The 12,338-nt window shown below is 38.1% G+C and overlaps 1 protein-coding gene across 15 annotated transcripts in view; it reads right to left on the bottom strand.

Annotated features, from left to right (window-relative positions):
• The window catches only part of MAST4 (microtubule associated serine/threonine kinase family member 4), a 576,418-nt gene that overhangs the window by 28,220 nt on the left and 535,860 nt on the right, over nt 1-12,338 (bottom strand). For all 15 annotated transcript variants that reach the window (XM_017959600.3, XM_017959601.3, XM_017959602.3 and 12 more), the window contains 6 exons: nt 11,241-11,379; nt 9,214-9,346; nt 8,172-8,337; nt 6,198-6,299; nt 618-740; nt 317-429 (listed from right to left, as the gene is read on the bottom strand). In XM_017959600.3, the coding sequence (XP_017815089.2) occupies nt 317-429; nt 618-740; nt 6,198-6,299; nt 8,172-8,337; nt 9,214-9,346; nt 11,241-11,379 (776 nt within the window). The remainder of the gene's footprint in view (nt 1-316; nt 430-617; nt 741-6,197; nt 6,300-8,171; nt 8,338-9,213; nt 9,347-11,240; nt 11,380-12,338) is intronic.

Genomic DNA, 12,338 nt, shown 5'->3' with positions numbered 1-12,338 from the left:
GAGCCAGGTGAGACATTCAAGGCAAGGTCATCATATAAGTAGCAGTTACACACTCCAAAAACAAGACTTTGGGTGCAAGGCTATGCCCCTAAGAAAACAAGATCTTAATTCATGGAGAGAGAAATATATTTTCACAGTAGCATAGGGACAGACTATAAGTTGAGGGGATCACTTTTCTTCAACAAAAAAGGAAGTTTGGGCATAGGAGACCTCAAACCCTGAAAAAGAGTAAGTGTCCAGCTGTTCGGGGATACTATCTGGCCAGCGGGAGATCCTCCCAGAGAGACTCTGTATGTTTATGCCACATTTCACTTACTTTTGAAAACCTATGTGAACATGAAGAAAACTGCCTTATTTCCACATTAAAATCTTCATCATTTGTGTCGTCTTCTTCCTCCGTTTCCATATGATGATACTTCTCAGACCGAGCTGCAGTGAAATGTTTGGGAACAGGTCCAATTACTCAGTTTTTCAGTGTTTAGATATTTTAATTATGAGTTTCTGTATAGAATCAGCATTATGTTTAAGAACTCAGAGATATGAAGAGTTTCAAAAGCAAAGGTAATTATTTATCGAGTAAAGGCCAAACAATATTTGATGTCAGATAAAGCACATACTATCAAAATAACTTGTGTCATCCTCAGATTCCAGTTGGGGAATAAATTCTGCCTTCTGTCTCAGTAAACTGTTCCAGTCTAAAGAACGGAAGAATCGATGCTGTTTGACTTCATAGGCACCACCTGGAAGTGGGCAGGTAGAGACAGAGAGGAAAGTGTTAAACTATCCCCACTAAGCAAAGGCAAACATCAGTTTTTAACAATTTTGAAAACATATCAGCAAAGAAATACAGACAAGAAAATCATACTTTTTCATTCTACAACCAAAGCCCCAAAAATTTTTCTGATAATTTGTCAGTAGGAGATGTGATGTTGCTAACAGCAGTTGCTATGGCACTGTTTTTCTTTGTTAGTTTTTTCCATGACTTCCTCCATTTTTCAAAGGTTAATGTTGTGGACACTTAAAATCACATTATGCTGAACCTGGAGATGTGGATAAATATTGGCCCACAGCAGACTCACTCAATAAAAACCCAGAGAAATTCTAACAAGGTGCAAAATGTGTTCACAGCAACATTTCCTCTGGAGGAGAAGTGAATATTGATAAATTTTTCCTAAATATTATTTATAGGGGTTACCATTCAATTTTATTGGATTGCTCATTAACATAGATAAGAATTAGATTCTGTGAACTACAGATTCGTAAGTAGGAAACTGACAAATCTGTTTTAAAGACTTTTAATGCCTCTAAAATATCAATCACCATTTCCAAGTTTTAGGCTTCTTTTTGCCAAGTCAGCATGATAGCATAATTCAGTGAAATGTTTTCAATTCAGTTCATAATTTTAAAGAGTGATTTTAAAGGACAGGCCATCAAAAATATGAATACCGTATCCCATATAAAGAGAAAAAGGTACACGATATAATATCATAGAATAAGAATCAGACCCCCGCCCTGCCACCAGCACACATATTGTTGGAGAGATAACAAAGAATCAACCCTGAAAAAACTCAGAGAGATATCTGAGACGTTAATAAAGGGTCTAATCAGCCTCCCTGCCAAAAGATCTCTGCTAGGTGCAAGTAAATGCCTCGTTCTTGTAATTGTCACCCAGGCCTCTCATCCTGTCCGCTGTGGGGTACAAAAAGAATAGGATGAGAAATGCCAAGTTGAATACAAAATGGGCTGTGAATCTTGGTTGGGGGTTGCTGTCTGTGGATCAAAGATTGGACTCTGTCCTCATTGGACCCCTCTAGCATAAGGCATAGTGTCAGCCCTAGCTCTGAATCCAGCCAGGGCAAATTGGTGTTCTGAAAATGATGGAATGGAGTGAAAACATCAAAGTGAGGAAATTACCCAAAAAAGGGGGAAATGGATTCTTCTTTATAAAACATTTAATTAGAATCTTTACCCTATTCTATCCAGGTGGTTCCCACATTTCTAGCAAAATACTGAAATCTGACAATAAGCATGAGCAGCTACGACTGAGAGTCAACTTGTGACAAGTATTGCACTAGATGCTATGGGACAGGTATCTTGCTTCCTTTAATTAAATCATCAAATATAACCACACGAAGTGGGCATTACAACACCTTTTGTGGATGTGGAAATGAAGCATAAGCAATAAAACACCATGGACCATGATCCCCCAGAGGGTAAAGATTCAAGGCTGAACCTAGGCCTACCTAAAAACACCCAGGCCCAACCTCAGTGCCACATATAAGGCGGAGGCATGCTTTAATTTGTTCCTACTCCACCATCTCTCTTGCATCGCTTTGCAAACAGATTCAGAACTGCCAACACTGGGGACCTGAGCCTAACAGCCAACTCATGTGTCTGTTCTACAGCACCTCTGCAGAGTCTCATTCCAGCCAACCATGCATCCTTGCTCTCACCTATCCCTAATCAATGCCCGTATACACAAGTGCCCATCTCATTTTCTTCTAGCGCTCTTTTACTTGGAGAAACAGAATACGAAAGCTAAGAGGGCTTAACTGTTTCCCTACCCAACATGGAGGTCGTCAGCACGGTGAGGATGTCGGATAGGGGAAGCCCTAGTTAGTGGTCCACAACACACATCTCTGAACTCCTAGTGCAGTGATGGTTCCACTAGACCACAATGACTATCACTTCAGCTGCTGCTCATGGGGGCCATATCAACAGTCCAGCCCTCACATTTTGGGTTGCTCAACTTTATGAGAAAAGCAGTTTCTCTAGGGCCAAGAGCTCAACCAGACTGCAGCCAGTGTCGGGGGTTTTACCCCACCGCCTGCTATCCTCTGGGACCCAAGCTGGTGAGAGCCTTCATTTCATCCCTGTAGACAATGACAAATGGGTCCTCCTCAAGGACTCACAGCCCATGGTTGATTTAGCTCACATTTCTCACCCTTTGGCCTTTGTGCCTCACTTATGAGAAGCTGGTATTAGTTGGTCCAGTTTCTCATGCACTTATGGAGAGATAAGGAAGAAAAGAAAGCGGGGTGGGGGGGAATTGGGGGAAAATGACTCCGGGCTAAATTTTTGGTAAAATATGGGTGATAGCATCGTGAGCTAAAAACAAATCACTCACGCAAATGATAGTTCTCATTGTAAGAATTCATCATGAAGGGAAAGGAAACATTATTCCTTGAGCTCTTGCTAGGTACTTAGTAAATGAACTAGATACCTTCATGAACATTTTTGCATTTACTCCTCACAATAATCCTGTGAAGTATATACAACGCCCATTTCCATAGACTAGGAAACTGAGACTCAGGGCAATGAAGAAACTATTCAAGACATGGGTAGCAGTGACATCTGAGCAGCTCTGAAGTCCAATGAGTCAGGCTGCCACTCAATATTCTACAAGTTCAAAAGTATAGTTCCAGTAGGACAAGCTCCCAAATTGCAAGTTATGCTTTGACACTAACACTTTCCCTTTTCTCTCCTTTCATGGAAGTTTCTTAAACATCCATTATGTTCTTCACACCCTTTTTCTCAGCCTCTCTAATCTCTTGGGCAAATGTGCATTCGCACATTTTCACGGTGCATTATTTTGCCCACTAAATATGCATTAAATACAAAATGCTGTCATTGGGAGCAGCATGGCAGGCCTGCGGGATTTTCAGCCTCAGGCTCTGGGCCCTACTGGGACCTGTCATGTTGGACTGGCCTGTTTGGCAAGCACTTGACAATTCTAAGAGCTTGGGTAGGGTCTTTTAAATGTCTCTTCTGGGTTTCTGTTTGGAGATTCGTTCTTCAAACTGTCAAACCCTAAAAAGACTGAAAGTAGCAGTCAATGAGAAAATGTGCAGAGAAGTAACTTGCAGCCTATGATTTATAAACACAGAGATCTGATCATTATCACATCCTTGTCTAGTTAAATGAAGCCCAAACAAGAATCCAAGTTTTCCTGGAGGAGTAAATACGGGGCAGAATACAGGCTGAACACCCTTGGTCTGAAAATTTTAAATCTGAAATGCTCCAAAATCTGAAACTTTTTGAGCACCAATATGACACCACAAGTGGAAAATTCTACACCTGACTTCAGGTAACAGGGATTAAAACATATATGATGGAGCCAGGCACGATGGCTCATAAGGCTGTAATCTCAGCACTTTGGGAGGCCAAGGTGGGTGGATCAGTTGAGGCCAGGAGTTCAAGACCAGCCTGGCCAACATGGCAAAACCCCATCTCTACTAAAAATACAAAAAGTAGCTGGGCATGGTGGCATGCACTTGTGGTCCCAGCTACTCGGGAGGCTTAGGCATGAGAATCGCTTGAACCTGGGAGGCGGAGGTTGCAGTGGGCCAAGATCACACCACTGCACTCCAGCCGGGGTGTCAGAGTGAGATGCCATCTCTAAATAAATAAACAAACAAACCACCCCACCCACCCACCAACCAAAAACCAAACAAAAAACACATATTATGGGCTGATTGAAGGACTAGGGCAGTATGCATTCATAACAGAACAAGAAATCGTGTCAGTTTATGAACTTAGAAAATAATTTTAAGATAAAACTGTTGTTAATGAGGCAGATGACTCTGGAGGAAATGTTTTAAAAAGCCATCCAGCAGAATGCCTCCTCTTCCCTAGAATGATCTGTTTTTATCTTTATAATAATCCTATGAGGTAGCACTTCAAACATTTCCTTTTCACAAATGAGGAGATGAGCACTAGAAAAAGAAGTAACCTGTCCAGGGTCATACAGCTGAGATTTAAACTCAGGTTAGCTGACTGTGGAGTTTATGCCCTCAACCTCAATTTATATTGGGTTTTCAGGTTAAAAGTCCACTCACCCACTGAAAAAAGTAAAAAAGGCACAAGGTGCTCTAGTGAGAGGCTCAACTAAAAGAAGTTTTCTAGTGAAGCCCTAATTTTAAGCCTTTTTGGATTCTCTAATGCAGGGTCTGCAAAGCTTTTGTGTAAAAGGCAAAACAGTACACATTTTAGTCTTTGCATGGCATACGGTCTGTCATGACTACCTAACTCTGTCCTTATAGCATGAAAGCAGCCATACAATACCTAAATGAGTGGGACGTGGAGGTGTTTCAGTAAAGCTTTATTTACAGTACCAGGCTGTGGGACAAATCTGGCTGTAGCTTGCTGACCCTTGCTATAATGCATTATCATAAACTCTAGTAGCACTGCCTTCGTCTACACTTAGGTAAGAACAGAGACCTCCAATAGGAGAATCGGTGGGTGAATGTGGAGAATACAATAAATATTTGTAGCTGTTTCAAATTTTTGTCTTGGAAAAAAATGGGGGAGAAAATGATTTCTTCAGTATTTTCTGTTATTTCTATTAAAATGGGGGTAGAATGAAACAGCTCAGAGTAAATAATCCATCAAGCCAACACTTTTCACTGATGAAAATTATGGAGGCTGGCTAGACTATGTGCATTTATATTTAATATTTAGTCTCATCTACATAAATTCACATACTCGGGCAGACTGGGACTCTATACTGGGATCGCTACGTCTGTCTATTCAGAATACAGAGAAGAAAAGGGAATAAAATGCTGGCAGAACAGTCAGAAAAAATTATCAGCAAGAAGCAAATCTACTATCTTGTTAATCCTGAAAGGCAGTGGTTTTTAATTCGCTTTCTTGGGTCATGGTGCTCATCACTGTGCTGATCACTGTGACAGGACAGCATGGTTCAACCCCAGGCACTCATTTCTAGTAATTAGTCCAAGTACTGATAACCCATTTCAAAGCCTGTGGATAGTAACATGCTGGGTCAAATCCGTATGGGGATGTATATTTAAAGACAAAAACAAAAAGAGTTCCAAATAGCGAATCCTCTGTTTCAAGTTATTTAAGATGCATGCTTTTCAGGACAGAAGAGTTACATGTGCCTTTGAGGTTTTCTTCCAGAGAAGCTTTATTTATTGAAACAAATTAAGCATAATTTCTGCTTTGCCAAACACAAAAACAACAAAAAACAAAGACAACCAACTAACCCTCTTAGTGTACACACTGTTTTGAATCAGGAAACAAAATCCAAAATATTACTGCTATAAAGTGTTGCAGTCATGTTCTACATCAACTAACAGATGTTGCCTATGCAAAAGCAAAACAACAAAAGCTTCAGAGCGCTCCATGTAGACATTATTTCTTGCATATTAGCAAAATTAAAACACATGGGCTCTAACCTGTTCCCAGCCTCTCCAGGGGATTCTGCCTGAGGAGTAAGGTAATCAGATCCTGGGCATCAGGTGGGGGCGCCTCATCCTTCTCAGGCCAGTTGATCTCATCTAGAAGGAAGAAAAGTTGTTTATAACCATATTGTTCACAAGAGGGTCCAGGTCCCAGCAACATGGTCATCATCTGGGAATTTGTCAGAAAGGCAGAATGTCAGGCCCACTCCAGACCTACTAAATCAGAGTCTGCATTTCAGCAAGATCTTCAGTCGATTCCTAAACACAGTCATGTTTGAGAAGCATTATTTTATAAGACATAAGTAGCACAGATTTTTTACAAGGTAGGAAGAGAATATTTCAATAAGCAGATCTTTCATTTGCTTTTTAAATTCATTTTTCTTTCAAAGAATTGGCTTCCAAAAAGTTGCCTCTCTAGTTATTAAAAGACTTAAAATAATAGAAACTCTAAACACTTCCATTTCAGGTGGCTAATATATCCATCCAGGGATTATCTCAGGGTAAGATTTTTCTCTCTTAATTTCCTCAACTGAGAATTTGGCCACAGCCATAGAGTTCTTCAGCTCTAAGAAACAAGAAGTAATTTTGCAAAAATAACTATTTCCGGAAACAAATAAACAAAAAAGGTCAAAGTGCTATGACTGAAGAAGAAGAAGAAAAAAAAACAACACAAAGTAATCATAGTAATGGAAGTATTTAAAATCTGTCATAAATATTAAGAATACATTCTCATTCTGAAGGAGTTTGCCTGAAGATAGGTGTGCGTGCTTGTGTGTACGGAAATGCAATAAAAACATGAGTTATTTCTGTGTGTGCCTGCCTCTAGCTTCCTCTGCTGCAGTTTAAATCTGATTTGGAAAATACAACATGAATATGCATCTGAGCCGTAAGGCATCAAGAACAAAGCCAGCATTTGCTGTTTGTGTTAATTAAACAGTTGATTCCCTTTGCCATTCAGGCCTTAGTATATCAGAAAACAGCCTAGTTATAAATCCATAAACAGCTCAGATATTGTATAAAGGGGTCATACATTGCAGGCAACTCACAAATCTGCTTTGTTAAAGTTTACAAATATGCCTGGCTTGCAAAGTCAATGATAGAAAAGATTGCTGTGATAAAGCGGCCTCACATGCAAAATGATTTTTTCCCCTACTTCCATGCTGGACCTTGTAAACACAGTCCAAATAGACCGCAGGTGGCTGATAAAGATGTCAGTGACGCCTGACAAACTTTCAAGAAGAGAGACCTTTCTGATCTGTTCCAGGGAAAATTATAAAATCGGCAGGTAGGGTAGTGATACACCCTATTTAATTATCATTTAGTTTTGCCACAGGCCACATACAATAGTTAGGGTCAGCTTGCAGGTTAAGATCTGAAAGTTATTGAATTTTAAATGAAAGATGAACAGCTGTTACAGAAATAACATTACACCATAACAACTACCAATGAAATCATTAACAATCTGTGGATTCAATTTGCTGCTTTCCCATTCTCATCATTTATTATTTGGTAGACATTTGTTTTAGGGTTTATTACATTTTTGTTAATTTCTTCATTATGCCATTAGCCATTTTCCCCATTTATGTAAATGTTACCCACATTAACCTTTTCTTCCGTGGTGCAACTTTCCTATCATGGAAAGGAAGACTGGACGGCAATTAAATTGCCTGTAAATCCCACACCAATTTCCTTTGCAGAAAAAGCACACGATAAAAAATGGTTTTGTTGCTAGTACATTTCCAAATTCTATGTTAACGTAATTTCTTCAGATCAATTTTCAACAAAAACTGCTCTCTTGAGATTAAGAATGTCAGTTATATGCTTTGATGAGTGAGTTCTTTTAATTCGCTGGCTCAACTGTTTGATAAAGGTTAACATTTTAGTAGTAAAAACTGTGACACTCAACAGATTTACATTAAATAGCTGCTTCCCAACAGTGACTTAAAGATAACTCCTGATGATATTTACCACTGATGACTTGTCCAAATAGCTCTTCTGGAGTATCCCCAAAGAAGGGCACGCATCCAACCAGAAATTCATAGAGGATAATCCCCATGGCCCACCAATCCACCGGCTTTCCATAACCCTGCCTCAGAATCACTTCTGGTGCAATGTATTCAGGTGTGCCGCAGACCTAAAAGATAATTGCAATATTTGAATAATTGGAATATTAGACATGAATTAAAATAAGCAAGATGGCTAGTCACCAATTATTTTGCCCAGAATGCACCTGCTCAACCACATGGAATCACATGGACAAAGAACTTAAGAGCAACAAGTATAAAAAAGTATTAAAAATACCAAGGCAAAGAATTATTACCAAAGATGGGAAGTTTACAGTTCTGCTCTAATGTTAAATTATATGTAATGTTTACTTTCAAATTGAGAATCTGACCCTGTTTGGTAGTTTTACCTATTATACAATATTAAAACCACTTATAATCCTTAAATTTAAAATAATAATGCATTTTTAAGTTTGTCATTGTCAGAGAGAGTTTTAGTATCTATATGACCAAAATACATTCACACACAGGTTATTTCATAAAAGCAATGACAGTTGAGCTGTGTTTACCTTAAGTAACTTTACAATGAACAGATTGTGGGCACATGGTAATGAGGCATGCTTAAAGGGAAATGGGCCGTGGCTTGGATTTAGCACCCGTGATGGTACAATGCATCATGAGTTTCACAAGTACTCTACTGAGACTCCTGAATTCCTTACAAAAACAGTTTTCCATTTGTCTCTCTCACACTCTCACTTGTGTGCAATTAGATCGTTCGTCTTGCTAATAGACCATAATGTTGGGAGAGGAATGTAGAGGGAGCAGACAGTTCAAAGAGGCCCAGGGAGAAAAATGGAAGCAATTTGCACTTTATTAAATGTAAGGTTTATACAGACATCTAAACCACCAGCACTAATGTGAAGATGGCCCACACAAGTTGATTCTGAACTTCACTGGCAATACCATACTATGTATTTCTCAATAAACTAAATGGCACTCAAGCTTACCTGTTTATCCAGGAACTCTCGAGCATCCTTCTCAATATGACCCTCATAAAGGTTGGTAGTCATGCTCATTAGTCCCACCTTAGATAATCCAAAATCTGTCAGCTTTATGTGCCCCATGGAGGTAACCAACAAGCTATGAGGCAGAAGGACATATAACACAATAATCACTTTATAAGCTGGTTATCTATTTTCATTTGCCCCCTACCCCCATCAATTTCTAAGACTATTTAATATATGGGCATCAAGCTTATTACAAAACCCAGCCTGGAAAGAGATGAAGTCACACAAAGATGTCAAATACTTCCATCTAGCAGCTGAGTGTAATTCACAAGGGAGGGCTGGCGACAAGGCGTAGCTAATCTTTGTTGGAGCAGCCACATACAGCATCATTTATAACACTTTGAAACTTCTGGAAAAATTCGAGTATGAAACTCTGATCCCTTTCCATTTTCACATTAAGAAAATGAAAAAGAAAGGGCATATACCAGGAACTAAGCAACCCATTTGTGATACAAATGAGACACAAGATAAAACAAAACAAAACAAAACAAACAGAAAAATATTGTTTCAGATTTCAACTTCCATCTCTAATTTAAATTTCTACTCATTAAGCACAAAACCTGTATTTCTTACACATGCAAAGAATCTGCAATTAAATATATTTAAAACTTTTCATTTTAAGTGGGAAAATAAAAAGTTTAAATAGTATATACAGTATTATAGTAATTTAAAAATTAAAAGAATAGAGGGATTTTTTAAAAAAGCTACTGGATGGAAATATCCCAAAATGTTATAGTTGTCTTTGGTAATATTGTGGATGAATTTTTTTCTCTTTTTTTCCCCTGAATTTTTCAAATTTTGTAGAATAAGCATGAGTCAACTTTACCATAAACTTTTCAGCACACTTAAAGTTTTTACATATTAATATGTAATGTTTTTAGAGGCATCTCAAATTAGTGGATAAAGCATGAAATATTTAATAAATGGTGTCAAGATGAATAGCTAGTCATCTGGGAAAAAAAGTCTATCTGTATCGCAGATCAGACACCAAAATCAATTCCACGTAAATTAAAAATTACTAAAAAATTAAATTGTGAGTAAAACAGAATGTAATATCAAGCACTTCATCTTGGAGTAGGAAAAGGTAATCTAAGTATGGCACCAAATAAAGAAACTATCCAGAAAACAACTAGTAGCATTCTATGAAGCCATTATCACATTTACATCATTTAAAAAAAAAACTTAAAAAAATTAACTCTGGCTTTATGATTATCTTTTTCTCTTGTTGCTGGTAAGTTTTTTTTTTTTTTTTTTTTGAGACGGGGTCTCATTCTGTTGCCCAGGCTGGAGTGCAGTGGCATGATCTTGGCTCACTGCAACCTCTGCCTCCTGGGTTCACGCCATTCTCCTGCCTCAGCCTCCCGAGTAGCTGGGACTACAGGCCCACCATCACGTCCGGCTAATTATTTTATATTTTTAGTAGAGATGGAGTTTCACCACGTTAGCCAGGATGATCTCGATCTCCTAACCTCGTGATCTGCCCGCTTCAGCCTTCCACAGTGCTAGGATTACAGATGTGAGCCACCGCACCCGACTGATAAATTATTAATATAAGCATTGTGGGGGGTGGGGAACTAGGGGAGGGATAACATTAGGAGAAATACCTAATGTAGATGATGGGTTGATGGGTGCAGCAAACCACCATGGCATGTGTATACCTATGTAACAAACCTGCACATTCTGCATATGTATCTCAGAACTTATTTATATATATATATTTATATATATATATACACACACACACACATATGCATTGTATCCTCTTTTCTATGAGTTTCCTGAACTTCACATAAGCATATCCTTTAAAGATTTACATACAAATTACCATATATACTGTTAAAACAACTTATTTTGGACATTATGGAAGAATTTAAAAATGAACATTGCATTAAAAGGAAACATCTTTATAAACATACAAGAACTTTGTATTGGGCAAAAGAAGATATATATTTCATTTGTGTACATACTTGTCTGGTTTCAAATCCCTGTGAACAATTCCATAATTATGTAAATATTCCAAGGCCAAGACCGTCTCAGCAAAGTACATTCTGGCCATATCAACAGGGAGAGGACCCATGTTTTTCATTAAAGTAGCACAGTCTCCCCCTATAACACAGGAAAAAGAGTTAGTAGCTATAGGATCAAGGCTTAATGGAGAAAATCAGTTTGGACTGCAGAATTTCAAGGTGAAATCATTTCTACCCATAGACACAGCATATCATAGTCACTACTGGAGTCTGTGTGTGAACCTGTCATGTTTCTAACTAAGACATGGTATGCAGAAAATACAGATTTTTATTTAAGAAGTAGTATTCATAAGAGAGAAGGTTTGGCTCTGAAGTGAAACTGTACTTTAAAGAACTGCTAGCATAATTTTAGGATCATGGTAACAATTTAAAATATACCAGCATAAAACATGGATTCTAGAATCAGGCTACCTGAGTCCAAATTCTAGCTCTGCCTCTTACAAGCTGAGACATCCTAGGCAAACTACTCTTGGTTCCTTTATCCGTAATACGAGGATGGTAATGATGTCATCTTTGTTAGAATTCTTATGAGAATTAAATGAGATAATCTATATAAAGAACTTAGGATATTGCCCAACACATATCACATACTAAATGTGTGATAAATGTTAGTTATTGTTTTTGTTAAGATAACCACAACAGAGGTTAAAAAAGCAAAATATTGGTGTGGTAGAAAGAATATCAGATGAAAATAACGCAAGCTACGTTTTTGTCTTTTATCTACCACTCTATCTAGTAAGTCTTCCTTTCTTGACCTTTATTTCGCTCATCTATGAAATGGAAAGGTTAAACTAAAAGGATATCTAATGTTTGAGTTTTATAGTTTTGGGATTCTGTTCAATGATAACAGCTTAAATTAGATGCTTTGAAATTGCTACTGATCTATTCATCTTATTAACTTTATGTCAACAAGTCATGGTCACTTGAACTCAGAAAGTTAATGTAAAATTGATGGAAATAAGATTACTTGGAGCACTGAAAAGGTAGTCCACAAACCTCTTAAAGAAAGAAAGAAAAAAAGCTAAAAATCAGGAAGAC

The sequence above is a fragment of the Papio anubis genome, chromosome 5, assembly GCF_008728515.1.
Source record: "Papio anubis isolate 15944 chromosome 5, Panubis1.0, whole genome shotgun sequence".
Taxonomy (NCBI): Eukaryota; Metazoa; Chordata; class Mammalia; order Primates; family Cercopithecidae; genus Papio; species Papio anubis.
This window is presented reverse-complemented; position numbering and strand designations above follow the sequence as displayed.